General features: G+C 38.2%; 2 protein-coding genes across 2 annotated transcripts; both read left to right on the forward strand.

The window, feature by feature from the left end:
* Positions 1-378: 378 nt before the first annotated feature.
* Positions 379-11,071, forward strand: minpp1b (multiple inositol-polyphosphate phosphatase 1b). Its single transcript, XM_083555652.1, has 5 exons — positions 379-1,431; positions 6,529-6,723; positions 8,730-8,827; positions 9,680-9,810; positions 10,379-11,071. Exons 1-5 carry the CDS (start codon positions 849-851, stop codon positions 10,755-10,757), a joined length of 1,386 nt encoding a protein of 461 aa, XP_083411778.1. The 5' UTR covers positions 379-848; the 3' UTR covers positions 10,758-11,071.
* A 628-nt stretch (positions 11,072-11,699) lies between these two features.
* papss2b (3'-phosphoadenosine 5'-phosphosulfate synthase 2b) lies at positions 11,700-19,227 on the forward strand. The gene is made up of 12 exons (XM_083555645.1): positions 11,700-12,411; positions 13,690-13,804; positions 13,968-14,203; positions 14,307-14,445; positions 14,549-14,667; positions 15,306-15,419; positions 15,679-15,790; positions 15,957-16,162; positions 16,284-16,419; positions 17,487-17,755; positions 17,870-18,099; positions 18,249-19,227. The coding sequence occupies exons 1-12, from the start codon at positions 12,382-12,384 to the stop codon at positions 18,385-18,387; spliced, it is 1,845 nt and encodes a 614-aa protein (XP_083411771.1). The 5' UTR covers positions 11,700-12,381; the 3' UTR covers positions 18,388-19,227.
* Positions 19,228-20,074: the final 847 nt, after the last annotated feature.

The following is a 20,074-nucleotide window of genomic DNA, read 5'->3' on the forward strand; positions in this document are numbered from 1 at the left end:
ATGTCCAGAGGAGGGACATGGGGTATATCAGTAGAAGAATACTGAGGATGGAGCCACCAGGAAGAAGAGGGAAAAAAGGAAGGCCAAGAAGGAGGTTTATGGATGTGGTGAAGGAAGACATGCAGGTAGTTGGTTTGAAAGAGGCAAATGCAGAGGACAGAGAAGTATGGAGACGGATGATCCACTGTGGCGATCGAGATTTTTTATTTCAGTATTTATTATATTAATTCAGTATTATATTTATTTTTAAACATATATAATTATATATCCTAGCCTTATACAGGTAGTCGTCGACCTACGACCGCAATCGCTAGCCGCGGGGTACGACAGTGCGTACCAGCTTCTGTACATATAGCCTACGACCAAATCGTGTTACGGCCGGTCTGTCGGTCCCAATCTTGGTCGTATGTCAGCGACTACCTGTAAGCTGTTTTTAAAAGTTAGTAGCATTCCTGCCATCTAGTGGATTATTACAGTGGTTCACGTAACAATACTTACATTACCATTTCACATTTAAACGCAATTGTATGTATTTATAATTTACACAAAAAAACCCCAAAGTTTTACATTTCAAGAAAATTAATATGCATTGGTCAAAAATACTACTGACTTCTGACCCGGAAGATATTTTTTTATTTTTCCCACCTACCGCACTACGATTGGCTGATTTTGACAGTCAGTAACAGTCAGCCTATTAAAACTGTGTAAGTGTGGGCCGATAGCCAATCATAACGCGCAGAGGAATTTTAGGAATATTGGTAGGCAGTAAAACGATAATGAAGTTGAAGCTGTCAACATCCTGAAACTTTCTGCTTGATCAGGTATCTCTGCGCCAAAGAGTTTTAAAGATGAAATCTGCATTGTGCAGAAACAGACATTTTGTCCTCGCTGCTCTGAGCATGGTCATGGTTCGTGTTTCCTATTGTAAGCTCACAAAATTAAGCATTCCAGCCATTGCTGTTTACTTTGGGACCAAAGGGCGATATGAGGAAGTGAACCCACATTTAATAGACGATATTTTATTTGTGAATAAGTCAGTGGTGAGCCCTCCAGCCCCTGACTGCCAGGCAGTGCACTTAGTGGCAGTGATCAGACACGGTACGCGCTTCCCTACCAGCAAAAACATCAGAAAGATCCACCGCATGTATGATGTAGTGATGAATGAGGCGTCCGGCACTGACCAGTGGCTCAGAGACATCAAAAGCAAATGGAGCATGTGGTACACTGAGGACATGGACGGGAAATTAGTAGAGAAAGGGAAAGATGACTTGAGACATCTGGCTGTGAGGTTGAGCAAGTCGTTTCCGACCCTGATTTCTGAAGAGAACCTCCGAGGAGAGCGCATCGAGTTCATAACTAGTTCCAAACACAGATGTGTGGACAGCATTCAGGCTTTCCAGGAGGGGCTCTTCAAGCACTGGAATGTGGAAGGTAAAACATACCATTCATCTTTTCTCCTTCTATCTCCACAACATTGTCTGATAATTGTATAAAGAGAAAAGAGAATAACACTTATTATTTCCTTACAGTGGCAACTGTTAAGATGTTCTCGCGTAATGTGTTGGAAGCAGAAAACACGTTTTGTGTGAATGCAGTTGTTAGTATCTACCAAATGTGTTCCCATGAAGGACAACTGGTGAACTAGTGAAGGGGTCAATGGTGCCTGAGGCTCATTAATGTTCACAGGGAGGAAAGGCAAGCTAAAGTTCAGAGTGCCCATTCTGCTTTTTTTGTTCATTTTCAAAAGAGCCTACACTGGACACATGACCAGAAAAGGTAGCATGGTCTGATGAATCATGTTTTTTGTGCATCATATGGAGGCTCATGTGTGTGTATGTCACTTATTTGTGGAAAAAATGCACTATGGAAGGAAAGAAAGACTGTAGAGGCATTGTGATCTTCTGGGCAGTGGAACTCAAATCAAATCAAATCAAATTTTATTTGTCACATACACATACACACAGGGTACGACATGCAGTGAAATGCTTTTTACGACGGTCCGGCATGAGGGAATAGGATCTTCTTCTTCTTTCGGCTGCTCCCATTAGGGGTCGCCACAGCGGATCATCTGTCTCCATACCACCCTGTCCTCTACATCTGCCTCTTTCACACCAACTACCTGCATGTCTTCCCTCACCACATCCATGAACCTCCTCTTTGGCCTTCCTCTTTTCCTCCTACCTGGTGGCTCCATCCTCAGCATTCTTCTACCAATATAATTCATGTCCCTCCTCTGCACATGTCCAAACCATCTCAATCTCGCCTCCCTCACCTTGTCACCAAAACATCCTACATGCGCTGTCCCTTTAATAAACTCATTTCTAATCTTGTCCATCCTCGTCACTCCCAATAAAAACCTTAACATCTTCAGCTCTGCTACCTCCAGCTCCATCTCCTGTCTTTTACTCAATGCCACTGTCCCTAAATCATACAACATCGCAGGTCTCACCACAATCCTATAAACTTTCCCTTTCACTCTTGCAGATACTCTTCTATTACAAATCACTCCTGTCACTCTTCTCCACCCGCTCCACTCTGCCTGCACCCTTTTCTTTACTTCTCTAACACACTCTCCATTACTTTGCACTGTTGACCCCAGGTACCTGAACTCCTCCACCTTCTCCACCTCTTCTCCCTGCAACCGCATCACTCCACTGCCCTCCCTCTCATTCACACATATGTATTCTGTCTTACTCCTACGCTTTCTCTAAATCCACAAATCCACAATGCAACTCCTTCTGACCTTCTCTATACTTCTCCATCAACATCCTCAAAGCAAATAATGCATCTGTGGTGCTCTTCCTCGGCATGAAACCATACTGTTGCTCACAGATGGTCACCTCTTCTCTCAGCCTGGCTTCCACTACTCTTTCCCATACCTCCATGGTGTGACTGATCAACTTAATTCCCCTGTAGTTACTGCAGGTCTGCACATCTCCCTTATTTTTAAAGATCGGTACCAGCACACTCCTTCTCCATTCCTTAGGCATCTTCTCACCTTCCAGAATCTTGTTAAACAATCTGGTTAAAAACTCCACTGCCGTCTCTCCTAAACATCTCTACGCTTCTACTGGTATGTCATCTGGTCCAACTGACTTTCCACTCTTCATTCTCTTTATTGCTGCTCTCACTTCCTCCTTACTAATCCTATCTACATCCTGCTTCACCAACTCCACATCATCCAATCTTCTCTCTCTCTGATTTTCTTCATTCATCAGCTGCTCAAAATACTCCCTCCACCTTCTCAACACACTCTCCTCACTAGTCAACACATTTCCCTCTCCATCCTTTACTGCTCTAACTTGCAGTACATCCTTCCCAGCTCGGTCCCTCTGCCTGGCCAATCGGTATAAATCCTTTTCTCCTTCCTTAGTGTCCAACCTCTCATACAGCTCCTCATATGCCTTTTCCTTGGCTTTTGCCACGTCCCTTTTTACCTGCTGCCGCATCTCTTTGTACTCCTGCCTACTTTTCTCATCACTCTGTCTATCCCACTTCTGTTTTGCCAACCTCTTTCTCCTTATGCTCTCCTGCACTTCCTCATTCCACCACCATGTCTCCTTTTCTTGCTTTCTATTTCCAGATGTCACACCAAGTACTTTTCTAGCTGCCTCCCTCATCACTCCTGCAGTAGTTGCCCAATCATCCAACACCTCTTCAACACCACCGAGCCTCTGTCTGACCTCTTCCCTGAACCTCACACTACACTCTTCCTCCTTCAGTTTCCACCATCTTATTCTTCTTTCAGTCCTCACGCTCCTCCTCTTCTTCTTCGCCTCCAAAACCATCCTACAGACCACCATCTGATGCTGTCTAGCTACACTGTCCCCTGCCAACACATTACAGTCTCCAATCTCCTTCAGGTTGCATCTCCTGCATAGCACAAAGTCCACCTGTGTGCACCTTCCTCCACTCTTATACGTCACTCTATGATCCTCCTTCTTCTTAAAATAAGTGTTCACCACTGCTATTTCCATCCTTTTAGCAAAATCTACCACCATCTGCCCTCCCACATTCCTCTCCTTAAAACCATACCTACCCATCACCTCCTCATCCCCTCTGTTCCCTTCACCTACATGCCCATTAAAGTCTGCCCAAATCACCAATCGTTCTTTCCTAGGTACACCATCTACCACTTCATCTAATTCACTCCAGAATCTTTCCTTCTCCTCCATCTCACAGCCAACTTGTGGAGCATAGGCACTGATGACATTTATCCTCATCCCTTCAACTTCCACCTTCACGATCATCACCCTATCAGAAACTCTCTTCACCTCCACTACACTCTTACTGTACTCTTCCTTCAGAATCACCCCTACACCATTTCTCTTCCCATCCACACCATGATAAAACAGTTTAAACCCACCTCCAATGTTCCTGGCCTTACTCCCTTTCCACTTGGTCTCCTGAACACACAACACATCTACCTTTCTCCTCTCCATCATATCAGCTAGCTCTCTCCCTTTACCCGTCATAGTACCAACATTTAACACCAACACCAACCCGAACCTCCACTGCTCCTTTCCCTGCCGTCTCTGTAGACGTCTTCCACCTCTCCTTCTCCTCCTTCGGCCAACAGTAGCCCAATTTCCACCGGTACCCTGTCGGCTAACGATACCTGTGGCAGTCGTTGTTAACCCGGGCCTCGACCGATCCGGTATGAAATTCTTATTTGTGATCCGCATATTTGATTTGGCACATGTTTTACGCTGGATGCCCTTCCTAACGCAACCCTCCCCATTTACCCGGGCTTGGGACCAGCACTAAGAGTGCACTGGCTTGTGCATCCATAATGGAATGATGGAATAGGATGGAGAGAAAAATAAAACAAAGAAAAAGAAGGCAGATAAATAAAGTATAAAATATAAGAATATATAAAGAATATATAAAGATATATATGAGATATATAAGAGAAAAAATATGTATATACAGAATACGCTTATGTAAAACCATACAGGAACTCTTAATCCAGGCATTCATGTGGACTTTACTTTGACCTGTACCACATGCCTAAACTTAAAACCAAAAATACACTTTTCTGGCAAATGTATTCTCTAATGTCAGTGGCTGCCAGACTTGAAAACGACAGTCAGGAGGTTTTAATGTAATTTCTGTTTAGTGTACTATGACCAAAAATCTAAATATTATTTCACTTTCTAGTAGGAATTTACCCATAGAGATCGGATTTATATAATTATTATTTTACAAGACATTGTAACAAAACAGGAGTGCAGAAATCCTGATGTATATTTTAAACCCAAATAAGCATGGCAAGAAAGAACTTGCTGAGATATCATGAGATAACTCCTTCTAGCTGGCACCAGATAATTGCACTATAAATTGTTATTCTTTTACAGATATACAATATAAAGTCAGACAGTACTCTCCGTAGTACAGGATGTTACGTATGAATGTCATAGATCACAGCAACAATTCATTAGAATCAGGTTTATTTGCCAAGTGTGTTGACACACTAAGGTTCCAGCTGTTGGTGACTCTCAAACGCACAGACATAAATGAAACACTATATGTTTAGCTCATAGAGGATACAGATTATACAAGAACATACATAATAAATAAGACAACAATATACAGAGTATATGACAGATCAGTAATGTACATAAAGTTTGAGAGTCCATGGTAGTGCAAAGAGCAGGTCTAACCTGATATAAATCCAACTCAGCCTCCACATGAGGTTATCCAATGAAGAAGGTATGAGATTGTTTGGGTCTTGAGTCTGTGCAGTCTTTACACATCCACAGCAGCAGAGGGTTCCAGTGAGCAGAAGGTCCAAGAAAAAGAAGTATTAGGGTGAATCAGGCCAGCGCGAATTGCGGGAGGAGCCATGACGGCAGAAGTGTGGCAGTTTTAATGCTCGTTCTATTGTGTGTAGTAATGTACATTTACACTTTTCCAACACATACTTCCCTATAACTGAAAACTGATCTGTCTGGCACTGACCTGTCTCTCATAGACATCAAAAATAATCGTGCCATTTACACTAGGGGTATGCACAGGAAACGAAAAGAAAGAGTAAAAGATGACCTGAAGGAGGACATTTAGCTGTGAGGTTGCACAAGTCATTTTCAACACTGATTTCATTTTAATCACAGCTATTTCCTGTTTTTTTTTTTTTTTTCTTCAGCTATTATGAAACACTATTGTCCGCTAGATTGCTAATAAATCACTTTTATTACCAAATATCCTCAGCAGAGACTAGCAGATGCCGGTAAAATGCCTGTAATCTGCATCATCCCTATCACTCTTGCAATGCTGTCTATTACGTAACCACCAGAATCCATGTTTTTTTAAGTACTTGTTTTAACAGGAAGTGTGTAAGTAATATTTAGCAGGAAAGCAATAGTGAATAGTATTTGGAAATGCATGTGGTTTTGGTCGCATACTGTTGCATGTAATACTATCTGTAAGTGGCACACTACTCTAACAGCCTTTATTTTTTATTTTGTTTTGACTCCTCTTTATGTTGTCAGCCAACACCAATCTTCTTCTTTTTTTTTTATTTTGTAGATGTGGGTTTCAGACACAACGTGAATGATTCACTTATGCGCTTCTTCGATCAGTGTAAAAGATTTGTCGAAGAGGTTGAGAACAACAAGACCGCCCTGAAGGAGGTTGCACTTTTCAAGTCATCTCAGGAGATGGATGAAGTCTGCAGGCGGATGGCCCATCGCTTACAGATCCCACACAGTCAGATAACACCAGGTAAAAATGTTCTATGTTTTCACTGTAAACTGTGTTAATCAGGATGATTTTCAGATGGATTTTACTGTCAATGACAACAAACACAGACAACATGCAATGCAAAAGACCCTTATGGTTGTAAGGAGTTATTGGTGCAGCTTTAGTGCTCATAGTATAATATAGTGCCAAAAAAGGGGGGGACAGGGGGACAGTAGTGTGGCAGTTTTTATTCAGTTTCTATTGTTCTGAAGTGTTTAATACCTTCTACATGTCCACCAATAAAAAAATCATATAATTAGTTTGTACCCTTCTAAATAACCATAAATGTACAGAAATGTTTTACAAAAAAGCTCCTCTCTTTAAGTAGCCAACAGGGGGACAGAATAGGATAATGAGACAGCTGGTGAAATGCAAAGGAAACATAGTAAGGTACAGAAAAAATGTACCTGTATTACTTCTAAACTACCTGCTTTTGTGAACAAGCCTCGATCTCATGGATCATTGATCATTTTCTGTAAATGGAGGTTCCTTTATAGCTAGAGTATCTATAGCCAGGACTCTACTGATTTCATCATCTTTTATCTCAAGTACTTGGGACTGAATTAAATGTGTGTCTGTGAAATTGTAAGCAGACATTCCCAATTGTATTGCGTAACATCATGAACTGAATAAACATTATAAACATCTGTGCTAAAGTTTTATTTTAGGGAAAATGTGAGCAAATGCGTAGTTACAGGTTAAATATTGACTATAACATTTGTGGATGATTGATGTTGAACTAAATTACTTGTTCTTGCCCTCAGAACATTGATCAATTATGCAACCGTTTATATGACGTTATGCAATTATTATAATGTGATTATTGTAATTATTATTTAGCTACGTCATATGACATCTAGCTAACTTGGCTCGTGTTAGCTAGTTAAAAAATTTTGCTGAAGTAGCTTTCCTTAACTTACAATAAATAAATAAAGGGGATTACAAAGTGTGCTTTATATCAGTGTATAGCTATGTTTTCTAAATAGAAATCGTCTAAATGTGTGACGACATTTGCAATTTTGGACATACATTATAAAAAAACCCAACAACAATTAAAACATTACAACAGTAACATTACAGCATATTGTACTTACCAGAAATAGTCATAAACAAAAAAATAAAAATATTAAAATAAATACTACTATTTATTATTTAAATAATAAAATTGTTACATGCACTGCATTCATTACTTAAAAAATAAAATGTTGTGGAAAAATTTTTTTTTCTTCCAGCAGGCCTGCTTAATAATATTTGATAAGTATTTAATATTGACCGATGTCACAATTCATGAGCCATTGTCAGTACACACAATTTTAAAGTTGTAAATAAAAAATGTATCTGTCAATTTATGAATCAGCATAAAACTGTCACACTAATAATGAATGAATCTTTTTGTTCAATTATATACTGAAAATTAGCATGAAATAATTACTTTAATAACATATTCAAAAATAAGAATGTAAAATATCATGATTTAATTCACTAATATCAATAACTTGAACACTAAGCTTATTCAGTAACTTGTATATAATCCATTTGAATTACATTTTGATATTCTAGATATTTAATTTTGTGAATTCTAGAGTTTTTCTTAGAATATCAGTCAGTATATTACTGGAAATGTACTAATAAGAGAGAAACAAATAAAGAGCATCTGGTCTACAGGTTTATCAGGTTTATTATTATTGATGGACCTTTTGTGTTTTCAACTTTAAACAAAAGAGCTGTGCACTTCTGTGTGTATTGTGAGAGTTCACCTAAGTGTGTTTAGAAATATGTGTAAGATTTCATGTTCGGAATGCCAGAACCTCTGTGAGCTGTGATTAACCATCTCATTCTTTACATTTTAACACAAATAGATTTAAGATTATCTGAACATTAATTTCAACTATTTAATTTGGCAAAATAAAGCATTCTATAGTGTGTAACCACACGATGATGTGGAAAACCAGCTGTTTGTTTTCTCTTTGGGTTTTTTTTCTCCACAGATTTGGTTGAAGCTGCTTTCTTCTTGTGCTCATATGAGTTTGCAATCAAGTCTAAGAATTCTCCATGGTGTAACCTTCTGGATGAAGTGGATGCTAGGGTGTGTTTTTCTTTTTCTTTTCTTTTTTAATAACACTTTCTTCTTGAAAACAAAGCATTGTTCAGTGAATTTGAGTTGTAGTGCTCAATATTGTAGATGCTTGTGTGACGTTCCAAACAATGCTATAGCAAGTTGTACCATTTTCTCCCTATTTACCAGTGAGTGTACATTTATGCGTCAGCAAAAATATAATTTAGCACCATGTATTTGTAAAGGATGAGGATGAGATCCCTTTATTATAAATATTGTTGGTTTAGTACCCATTTATTATGCTGTCACAGGGATTTTTATCTGACTTGCTCATTAAGGATCTAAATCTGCATCCGGATCCCTGCATTGTGACTTAAACCATCAAGTCAATCGTATATCAGGTTTAACTGAAAATCTGTTGCATAAGCCAGAGGTGTATCATGAATTTTTTGGGATGGTTCGGGTTTAATAGCGTAAGATGCCACTGTGTTAAGATAAGAAAAAATATACCTTTATACGGTCCACAGTGGGGAAATTTCTCTGTTACAGCAGCAGATAGATAGATATGTGCAAAGATATGTGCAAATATATAAAAGAATAGAGACATAATACAGTATATTGTACTGTATATACACAACACAATGTATAAATACAAAAGAAAAAAAAATGGAAATCCTCTAAGTGAAACAATCATAAAGGCATTTTATTAAATGTTTTTCTACTACTGTTTGGCATTTACTCCTCATGGATAAGTGCATTTGCTCTTACCATGGCTATAATTGTACAAATGATGTTATTGTAGCATAGGTCCTATTCCTTTGCTGACATTAATTATAGATGACACCACTGTTTCCGTGCAGATTGTTCTATTTTTTTTATCAGGTGCTCGAATACAAAAATGATCTCAAACAGTACTGGAAAAGGGGCTATGGCCATGAGATCAACCGCAAATCGTGCTGTATCCTCTTTCATGACATCTTCAGGAGACTCGACCAAGCATCCTATGACTACAGGTAGGCAGTTTAAGTAAAAAAATAAACATTACAAGTTATAAAACATAAGTCTTTTGTGTTGTTCGATCAATTAAATGCGTATCAATTGTAAGCACAACCCTGTAATTATGTATATTGCCTTTGGTGTATTTACTCTAGCGTTATAATAGTCTGTAGTAATGTGTCAACAGTCCATCTTATGTACAACTTGTTAGGGAACATACTGTTCAACTATAATAAATGCTGTTGTACAGTCTTTTATATTTCTTTATTATATGATGTGTGACTTTAACTCTGTAATTGCGATGTTTCTATTTGCAGTGCACTACATTTTTACCTATTATCAGTGTGACAATGTTAAGTGGTAGATGTACTGTATGTACACTATTACTCGCCCTTAAGCTCTTTTAAAATAGGCTTACAATTGACTGACTGAGCGGAAGCATATTGATTTCCTGCCCCAAATAAATAAAGATCTACACATTTTCGCCTCTTTTCTGTTGCTAAATTTTATTTTGACTGACATTTTTGGATATAAAGATTTATAAAAATGTCTTAAAAAAATAATTTTTTTGTTATCTCTATTAAGGTTTGGAGAGTCAACTAAGGCAGTTACCATCCAGGTGGGCCATGGTGAGACTCTGCTGCCTCTGCTGTCTCTAATGGGTTTCTTCAGAGATGAAACGCCACTAACGGCAAAGAACTTCCCTCAGCAGCAAAGCCGGAAGTTCCGCAGCAGTCGAATTGTGCCCTATGCCGCAAACCTGCTCTTTGTCCTGTATGAGTGCACAGATGGACTAAGGCTCCAGGTTTTCCTCAATGAGAAACCAGTGACTTTTCCTAACATAAGTGACCCAGCTCCTCTATATCACACAGTCAGGAAACACTACTCTGACCTTCTGGGTGGCTGTGGTTTTAAGAAAGAATGCGAATTACCTAAAGATAAATTCAAGAACACTGAGCTGTGATGTAGAAAGAGTTGGGCCGAGGGTTAGAGTAAAGGAGTCATGTGCCAGTATAATGCTGTATAATTTTTTTATTGTTTAAATCAGGGTGAAATTGCTGACCAAATGTGTGTGCGTTTTTTGTTTTGTTTTGATTTTTCAACCAAATATATGTTTTATTTATGGTTTAGGTTTTTTTTCTTTCTTTATTGGAAAATAAGTAAGATTGTAAGATTTTTTTACAGAAGCCAAATTTGATTACAAACTTTAATTGTAAAATGCCAAATAAATTTGACTGGGAATAAGATCTTGTTTAAATAAAAAAAGCCATATTTTTACCGAAGTGTCAACTTTTTAAACAGTCAGTTTGCACTTGGTCTGTTGTGTTAATGCTTAAAATGATGGTGGCAGTGTCAACATTCTCTCATTAATTCAGGTTTAGATATTTGACAAAGACACACATCCAACATATAAGTTTGTTAAGATAAAATGATAAAATAAATAGCTAAACCCCTTAGGTGTGAATGACTATGCAAATGTGTGTGCGTGTGTGTGTGTGTGTGTGTGTGTGTGTGTGTGTGTGTGTGTGTGTGTGTGTGTGTGCCTGTGTGCCTAGTCTCTATATATTTTGCCCTGTAATTCATTCATGCCTCATACTCAGTGTTCTCATATTTAGACACTGACCTGAGCATAAAAGAGTCACTGAATGACTAGTAAATGAGTGACTACAATACTTACATAGTAAGTAAATATATATTAAAAACACATGTTCACCATATGTCTAGCTCCTGTTATTATTGACTGTTCAGCACAGTTGGATGACTTCCAGAACACACCTATCAAACTTGGAATTTACGTGTGCTTGCGTGTGTATGAGTAAGCAGATTGTTTAACTGTGATGAACTATGATCCTTCAGGATTACAATTTGTCTACCTAAAGCACACATTCAAGTCGACTGGTTGTATTATTTGTTTAGGTATATTAGATTATATGCTTTGCAGTAATTACATAAGTATGCAAATATGAAGACAATGCCTTTTAATGCCAGTGCAATTAGACTTTAAAGGTGTAAGAGCTGTATATTATTGTGTTTTATTAGCACCCCAGTTAGCCAGATTTAATTTATGCATGGTCATTATTGTAATGTACAATGGGAGAATCTACACACTTTGGATTTCCAACACCATGTTTATAGATATATAGTTAGGTATGTTGGTAGATGGATCTATAGATAGATAGACAGAAAGACAGACACTTTTTATTTGTTACAGACACTGAATGTTTTTTTTTTTCTCACATCCTTTCAAATTTCCAAGCTCATTTGAATTTTCGCATAGCATAACTTGTGAATTTTTCTCAAGGCAAAATTCTCAGTAATCTTCGAGTCATATGCCACGCCCCCCATTTTGTTTGGTATCCAATCCCAGCGTGAGATGGAGATCAGTATGCAGATCGCAGTGTGGGCCCCGCCCCCCTCGTGGCTGCTCTGAGTGGTGATACGCTGGAGGAGGAATTTCAGGAAGAAAGTTGTATGTGCTACGTGTCCAAGAAGCTTTCCTCTCCTCCGGTTCCTGCTATTTAACTTGTCCTCCGGATCTCGACAGGTTTCATACTGCACTGAACACTCAACGATCAAGCTGTGCCATCATGTCTGAATCCAAACGGCAGAACACAACGGTGAGCATAAAGTCTGGAACTTTTATTGTATCTGTTAATGGCAATTCATGTTGCAATCTCAGTTCGATAAACAAGAGTGGGATTCATACATAGGGGAAAGACTGAGTGTCTATTAAGTGATTGTGCTGAATAAATCTGGACAAGAGTCAGCTGTAGTGTTTCCGGTTACTTTCTGCTCAGTTTTGAATTGTTATCCTGTTTTTGGTGGCTTTTGGACGCAGATTAAAGGATTTACAAGTTTTGGGCAGAATGTTTCTTGGAGGACGTTGCTACAGATAACTGACATACATATTTAGCTTTTGCTTTCAGGGTTTTATTTTTGTTTTATGTATTTATTCTACATAGTTCGAGTTTGTCCAAATTGCACAATTACAGTTCACATTCCCTGCTTCTTTTTTTCTTGCAATAAACCTTTTTTTTTTTTTTAAACCATAATAATGTGATGCATTTTTGTCCTTTTTCACTCCTCTGTTGAGATCATAGCCATCAGATGTCCCACTGTTGTTTTTGTTTGATCAGTATGCATATTAAATAAGCCCAAGTCAGAGATCAGATTGTATGTCAGACATTCCGTTGCTTCATTGATAATCTGTTGAATCACCTTTCCATCTAACCCATATGATTTAGTTGAGCTCAGGGTTTCATTATGAAAAGACAAGTTTTACTGTGTGAGGGGGGAAAAAAGTAGCTCACTGTTTATGGGAGTCAAAGGAGGCCCTGATGTACATTGGACCTGCTAGGGTGGGTGATCTTTTGAGAGAAGTGTGGCTGTGTTCCAGTCTGGCCACCTCGCCTCTCCAGTAGCCTGCATGAATAGTGCTGTTTGTTTCCCCCCCAAGGCCACCCTTCCCTCTTAGTGTTCCACCCCCCCCCCCTCTATTTCTCTTTCGCTCTCTCTTTCTTTAACATTTAGTCTAACAGTAAATGAAGATTGTGGAGAAGCCGGTGAAATGGAGCAGCCGGTTTTTAGTTGGTTCACAGTTCAGGAGCAGGCCGCCACATGTCACTGAACAATTCATATCAAAGTGTAGCATTTGCAGTGCCAAGTTCACGTAACAAAGCCTCGTGCTTTTTCCAATAAGTGCCAAATTGCCGAAGAAACTTTCCCCTTGTGAAGTTGGTAATCAATTAAATGGTTTGGAATACATTATAAGTTACAGATGAATCAAAGACTGTTTAACTTCAGAGCAAATAATTTTTAACCCGCCAGGTAATACTGGATACCGTTTGTCTTGTATATTTAGTTAAGTGTGTAAGCAAATTACCTGGATTTTCTAGGCTCTCCAAAGGGCAACCAACGTTGTGTACCAGGCACATCATGTGAGCAGGAGCAAAAGAGGCCAAGTCGTGGGGACCAGAGATGGCTTTCGGGGGTGTACTGTGTGGCTGACAGGTTTGACTTTATTATAATTATTCAGAATAAACTGGTTTGTCAACATATGACCTAAGTTTTTATGCTTAAAGCCAATTAAAACTGGGATCATTATTTATTATACTTGTCTGTTATAAACTTGATCTCAGTGCAACATTTATAACTATGTACTATTTCCATTCAGGGCTGTCTGGTGCAGGAAAGACTACGCTTGGTTTTGCTCTGGAAGAGTACCTGGTTTCCCATGGCATTCCTTGCTATTCTCTGGACGGTGACAACATTCGTCACAGCCTGAATAAGAACCTGAGTTTTTCCACAGCAGACAGAGAAGAGAACATCCGCCGTATTGCAGAGGTGGCTAAGCTGTTTGCTGATGCCGGCTTGGTTTGCATCACAAGCTTCATCTCTCCTTTTGCAAAGGTATGGTGCAGATAAACACGGAAATTTGCAGTTCAACAAATGTCTAGCAACATTCCCTAAACTCAGAAAACCCTTGCTTTGTGTTTTGCTACGACGCATAAAGGACCGAAACGAAGCAAGGAGGATCCACGAGGTTTCGAACCTGAAGTTCTTTGAGGTCTTTGTGAATGCGCCACTGGAGGTGTGTGAAAGCAGGGATGTCAAAGGGCTTTATAAAAAGGCCCGTGCTGGAGAGATTAAAGGTATACATTGAGCACATTTTGTTGCATGTAATTGGAGGCAAGCTTGGAAACTATGTAAATACGTGGTCAAGGTGCGTTTAACACTGGTTCTTTTACTGCTCAGGCTTCACTGGGATTGACTCGGAGTACGAGAAGCCAGATTCCCCAGAGCTGGCACTAAAAACAGGAGAGCTATCTGTGAATGAGTGCATTCAGCAAGTTGTGAAACTCCTTAAAGACCAGGTAAGGGAATGACCGTTCTAGAAAATAACCCATTTGCAGCCATAAATCTTATTAACTGTCAAAAAAAAAATTATAGTAGACCCTCAGTGTAGATTTATTTATTTGAATATCATAAAACAATTCAAATAGTTTAGTAATCTATTTACTTTAAGTACCATGACTCTAGTGTAAAGTGTTCTTATGGTTCATGATCTGCAACCAAATGATACAAGTTATAGTAATAAACAAAAAGGTTTAGAATTTAAGAAATTCTAAAACAAAAAAACATAAGAAAGAAATATGATGTTATTTAATATTCAAGAAATTGAACAAATGTAAAAGGTCCATATCTAAATTCAAGCAAATTCGGGACATGTTAATTCCTTTTTGTACAAAAGGTATTCAGCTCACATGCAGATTGATTTGGTTTGACCTGGATCATCAGGTTTTTACATAAACTTGTGACATTCTGGGAAATGACAAATTTTAAGAAATTCATGAAAATATTGATATTTTTGACCCAAGTTATTGCTGATATCAGTTGTAATGAAATCCTTTGTGTTAAACCTTTGTGCCCCACTGTAGATGAGATGGCGTCAAACTGTGTTTTTCTCATTTTGTTTAAGGCAAATAATGAGAATGGTCTTCTCTGATCACAGGGTATTGTGCCCGGTGGTCTGACCGAGGAGATCAATGAGCTGTTTGTCCCTGAAAACAAGTTGAATTTGGTATTAAGTGATGCCAACATGTACCCAACTGTAAACATCACCAAGGTAATGCAGCACTAACCTATGTGCAATACATTCCTTAGAGGAGCCTGTTAAAACTAAAAAAAGGAAATTGCGACTCTAAAAATAACATGATTGATTTTAATGATGTTCAAACTGTCATTATATTCTGGAGTGGCTCATTTAATTCTTAGATATTAGTCATTACTTTCATGCAATGAATTGCATACCAGTGTAATTGCAAAATACTGTTTAAAGCAGAAGAACAGTCTGACGATCTGAATTGTGGTTTCTGTTGCATTAGTTGGACCTTCAGTGGGTTCAAGTGCTGGCTGAAGGGTGGGCTACACCTCTTAAAGGCTTTATGAGGGAAAGAGAGTTCCTGCAGGTCCTTCACTTTGGCAGTCTACTTGATGGTAATAACAACAATAACAATCAACTCTTTCAACACCAACATTGGGATTTGATTAGAGGAAAATCTGTACTGTATAACAATCGGAGACAGATAGTTTTTTTGTAACCCAATCTTAGTTCCAATACACAGTAGAAAGCTGAAAGTTTTTTTTTTTGGTTTGCTTACAGGTGGCACCATCAACCTTTCCATACCGATAGTTCTGCCAGTGTCCAAGGAAGACAAAGACAGGTTGGATGGTTGTGCTGCCTTTGCCCTTGAGTATAAGGGTCGCAAAGTGGCCATAATGAGGAACCCTGAGTTTTATGAGCACCGTAAAGAGGAACGCTGTGCCAGACAGTGGGGAACCACATGCATGCAGCACCCTTACATTAAGGTCTGAGAACATTCATAAACACTCATATCATACTTCACAATCATGGCATGCCATCTTATATTGGTTTTAACCATTTTATAGCAGTTTTACCAACTATTTTAAAACCTTGCTTCTTTCTTAGATGGTTATGGAAGGTGGTGAATGGTTAGCAGGTGGAGACTTGGAAGTGTTGGAGCGGATCAAATGGAATGACGGCCTAGACCAATACCGTCTCACCCCGAAAGAACTCAAACAAAAGTTTAAGGAAATGGGAGCAGGTAATTCGAGAGGTTCTTTTATGTAAAAGGGTAATCTGGTTTCACTTCGATTCATTACATTTTTATCTTCATTTGAAAGTACATACATAACGAACTGTTATTGTAAATTTTTTTTCATTAAGAAGATTAACATTAGGATTAAGCAATATTTTTGTTGCCGTTACAAAAGTCTTTGAAGCAGATCCTACAAAGTCAAGTGGAATTTGTTGTTGAAATGTAACATTCAACAAAATGAAATAGAAAAGCTGAGATGGTAACTACAAGACGTAGTTATCTCTATAAATAAGCTTCTGGGACAAAAGTACACTTTTTGTAGTGGAGCTTTAAAGTGCAGACGTGTATAGATGTAGCCAGTAATCTGAGATATAGTTAGATATTAACACAAACATACTATAAAGCATTCAAACTTAATTGTGTGGGGAGTGTGGAAGGGGTTACATACGTTTATTTAGCCACTTAGTTAATTGCTTGCCGTAGATTGTGACAGTGTATATAATGAAAGCACTGGACTTTGTAACTCAATTGACATTTAAATTTAATAGACAAGCTTCAAACAGTCAGGTTTGACTAGCTTAGAGTTTTTCTATTTATATACACTCCACTGCACATAGAGCTTTCAGGTGTATGAATGCCAAAGATGCCCAACATTACTTCCATTCAAATATAGCAGTCTTAATGACAATAGTATAGTCATCTATGATTAGAATTATAACTATATATACACTGGTTTCTTTTGTTGCTAGTTAATAGCTGGTGCTACCAGGCAATACATTTCCATGAGCAGTAGAACAATGAAGCTACGAATTCACTAGACCTGTTCACTTTCAACGTGATTTTTCACATACTGTTCTTTGGATTAAAAGGCTGCAACCTTACACCAGTGAGAGAAAACTTCCTGTTTGTACACTGCAAATAAACTACAAACGTTAATCATTTCCATCTTGCAGTACACATTTCAGGAGGTTTTCACAGATTAGTTAGAAAATATGTCACAGTGCTGTTGAACAAATTGCTGTGATCAACATAAAGATCTCACAAAAGTAAACCACCATCTCCCTTCCTTGCAGATGCAATCTTTGCCTTCCAGCTGCGTAACCCGGTTCACAACGGCCATGCACTCCTGATGCAGGACACCAGGAGGAGACTGCTTGAGCGTGGCTACAAGAAACCCGTGCTGCTCTTGCACCCTCTGGGTGGCTGGACCAAAGAGGACGATGTACCGCTGGACTGGCGCATGAAGCAGCATGCTGCTGTTCTTGAGGATGGTGTGCTCGATCCTGCCACCACCATTGTTGCCATCTTCCCCTCACCCATGATGTATGCTGGACCGACAGAGGTGAATTCACTTTGGCTAACAACTAATGCTGAGGCAGGATTTAAGACACCTGCTTAAGTGTCTGATTACACTCTCTGATAAGCTGCTAAAGCGTATGAATGTGTTTCCCTCTAGGTACAATGGCACTGCAGGGCCAGAATGATTGCTGGTTCCAACTTTTACATCGTGGGCCGTGACCCAGCAGGCATGCCTCATCCAGAGACTAAAGAGGACCTTTATGAACCGACACATGGTAGCAAAGTGCTGACCATGGCCCCGGGGCTCACTTCTGTCGAAATCATTCCATTCAGAGTTGCTGCTTACAATAAAGTAAAAAAAGCAATGGACTTCTATGACAAAGACAGGTGAGAGGCATTTCTTTTAAATCAGTGGATAATCATTTTTAAAGCCTGAGTAGTGAAAGAGCAACGTTGCAGAAACGAGATCACGCCTATAGGAAACGGACTACTAACCCTACAGCATACTCATCTTTTCTTTCTTTTTTTTTCCCCAGGCACATAGAATTTGAATTTATCTCCGGAACCAAAATGAGGAAACTGGCTCGGAGTGGAGAGAATCCTCCAGATGGTTTCATGGCACCCAAGGCATGGAAGGTCCTCACTGAGTATTATAGCTCCCTCCAAAAAGATTAATGTGTAAGAAGAAAATGCCAGCTTACAATAAGAAAACTCGAAACACTTATCTATTCAGTTTTATAAATAAATTATAGGGTTTTAGTACAATCTATTTATATCTTAACTCAAATGATTTTGTATTTCTCCTGTACAATATTTAAAACAGATTATTTTAGGATGTTAAGTGAATTTTTTTTATTTTAAATGTTGATGAAGAGGTTGTATAAAGCAAATTGCATATGGCATGTCTGAACATTTCAGGTAGTGTTTTAATACAGGGGAGGTTTTTAGCAGTAATCTGTCATCCATTGTTGTATTAAGTCAATTTAATTTTTTTAATTTAATGTTATTTTATTTGTAAATTGAAAGAAAAAAAAAATCTACTTTAGGGTGCTTTTTTTTTTTTGTCTAGTCTTAATCTAAGTATTACATTTGATACAATATATGCAGTTTTACACTGAAGTGTGTAACTACAACTTCTTTAAACAATGTACCTCAAGAAAAATGTATGAACTATATACATTAACGTGTCTGATCATCCATCCTCATATTCCTGAAATTGTCAATCACGTTTAGCCTAAACTTGTACATAATTTACTAATGTAAAAAAAAAAAAACTATGCAAAACAGACTCAAAGTGATGACTGAGCCTATGAGAAGATTCAGACCATGAACCACATGAAGGATGAAACATATTTATTGGCTTGTCTTAGTAAAATACCAACCTAACCTTATTTATTACAAGTCAGTAAGGGATAATAGTTTAAATTGTGCCTTTTATTTACACTTGTATGATTTTTCTGATCGTCTTTTTTAATCATGGATAATACTACAAATTAAACACTGTAGTACACAAAACATTGTTTCCAGTATGTGTCCAAATATCCTCACACAAACTTGAAATGGTAGATATACATGGTTTACTAAGTATTATAAACATACTATAAAAGCAAACACTTCATACTAATTGCTTGCAGTTTCTTAAATTTACTTTCATTATACCTCTTTGCAGAAAATCTTTTCAGATCCACACACAGTAAAAGAAATGATCTTGGAACAGTTTTTATAGGACGGATAGCTTAGTTCACAGACAGTCTGTACATCCCTAGTTATTGCTAAAGAAAATATCACATTACACGTCACAACAGCTTTTCTCTGTTCATTGCTCAAAAACATGCTTTATATCTCAGTCCAAAGAGTTAACACCCCTAATAAAACGGCAGGTTTTTGTGATGAAAAAAAAAGACCCACATTGATTGTGACAGAATTAAAAAACAAACAACAACAAAAAACAATGACTTGGGTCTACAAGTGTGTACACCCTTTTATAACCGAGCACGAGGTTAGGATTGGTTTATTCTAATCATCATTCATCTGATTAATTCCAAATAAATATCAGCTGTTTCTTGAGATCACTTGATTTCATCGGACTGGTGAAACCATGTATGCAAGTTATTTACAAGTCATGTCCAGGATCTCATTGTCTGAATGCAATCAATCAATATGAATGTAACAGTGTACTATGGAGCTGCATGAAGACAAGCGTCAAAGTAAACACACTATAAGCTATTTATGGACATAAGAAAAGATATCATATCATAGAGAGTTTTTTAAAATAACTATGCCAACAATAAATGTGCTTTAGGAATATGTAGCGAATGCTGCTCAATTCTTGCATCTAACAACCACCTTATATTAGTCAAAA

The sequence above is a fragment of the Silurus aristotelis genome, assembly GCF_946808225.1.
Source record: "Silurus aristotelis genome assembly, chromosome: 12".
NCBI lineage: Eukaryota > Metazoa > Chordata > Actinopteri > Siluriformes > Siluridae > Silurus > Silurus aristotelis.

What these genes read in the sequence shown, in the direction of transcription:
- minpp1b (XM_083555652.1), top strand. Translation starts at nt 849, where the DNA reads ATGAAATCTGCATTGTGCAGAAACAGACATTTTGTCCTCGCTGCTCTG. An exon ending in TGGATGAAGTGGATGCTAGG is followed by an intron (nt 8,828 to 9,679) that starts GTGTGTTTTTCT and finishes TTTTTTTATCAG; the next exon opens with GTGCTCGAATACAAAAATGA. An exon ending in CAAGCATCCTATGACTACAG is followed by an intron (nt 9,811 to 10,378) that starts GTAGGCAGTTTA and finishes ATCTCTATTAAG; the next exon opens with GTTTGGAGAGTCAACTAAGG.
- papss2b (XM_083555645.1), top strand. Translation starts at nt 12,382, where the DNA reads ATGTCTGAATCCAAACGGCAGAACACAACG. An exon ending in CCAAACGGCAGAACACAACG is followed by an intron (nt 12,412 to 13,689) that starts GTGAGCATAAAG and finishes TGGATTTTCTAG; the next exon opens with GCTCTCCAAAGGGCAACCAA. An exon ending in TGTATGCTGGACCGACAGAG is followed by an intron (nt 17,756 to 17,869) that starts GTGAATTCACTT and finishes GTTTCCCTCTAG; the next exon opens with GTACAATGGCACTGCAGGGC.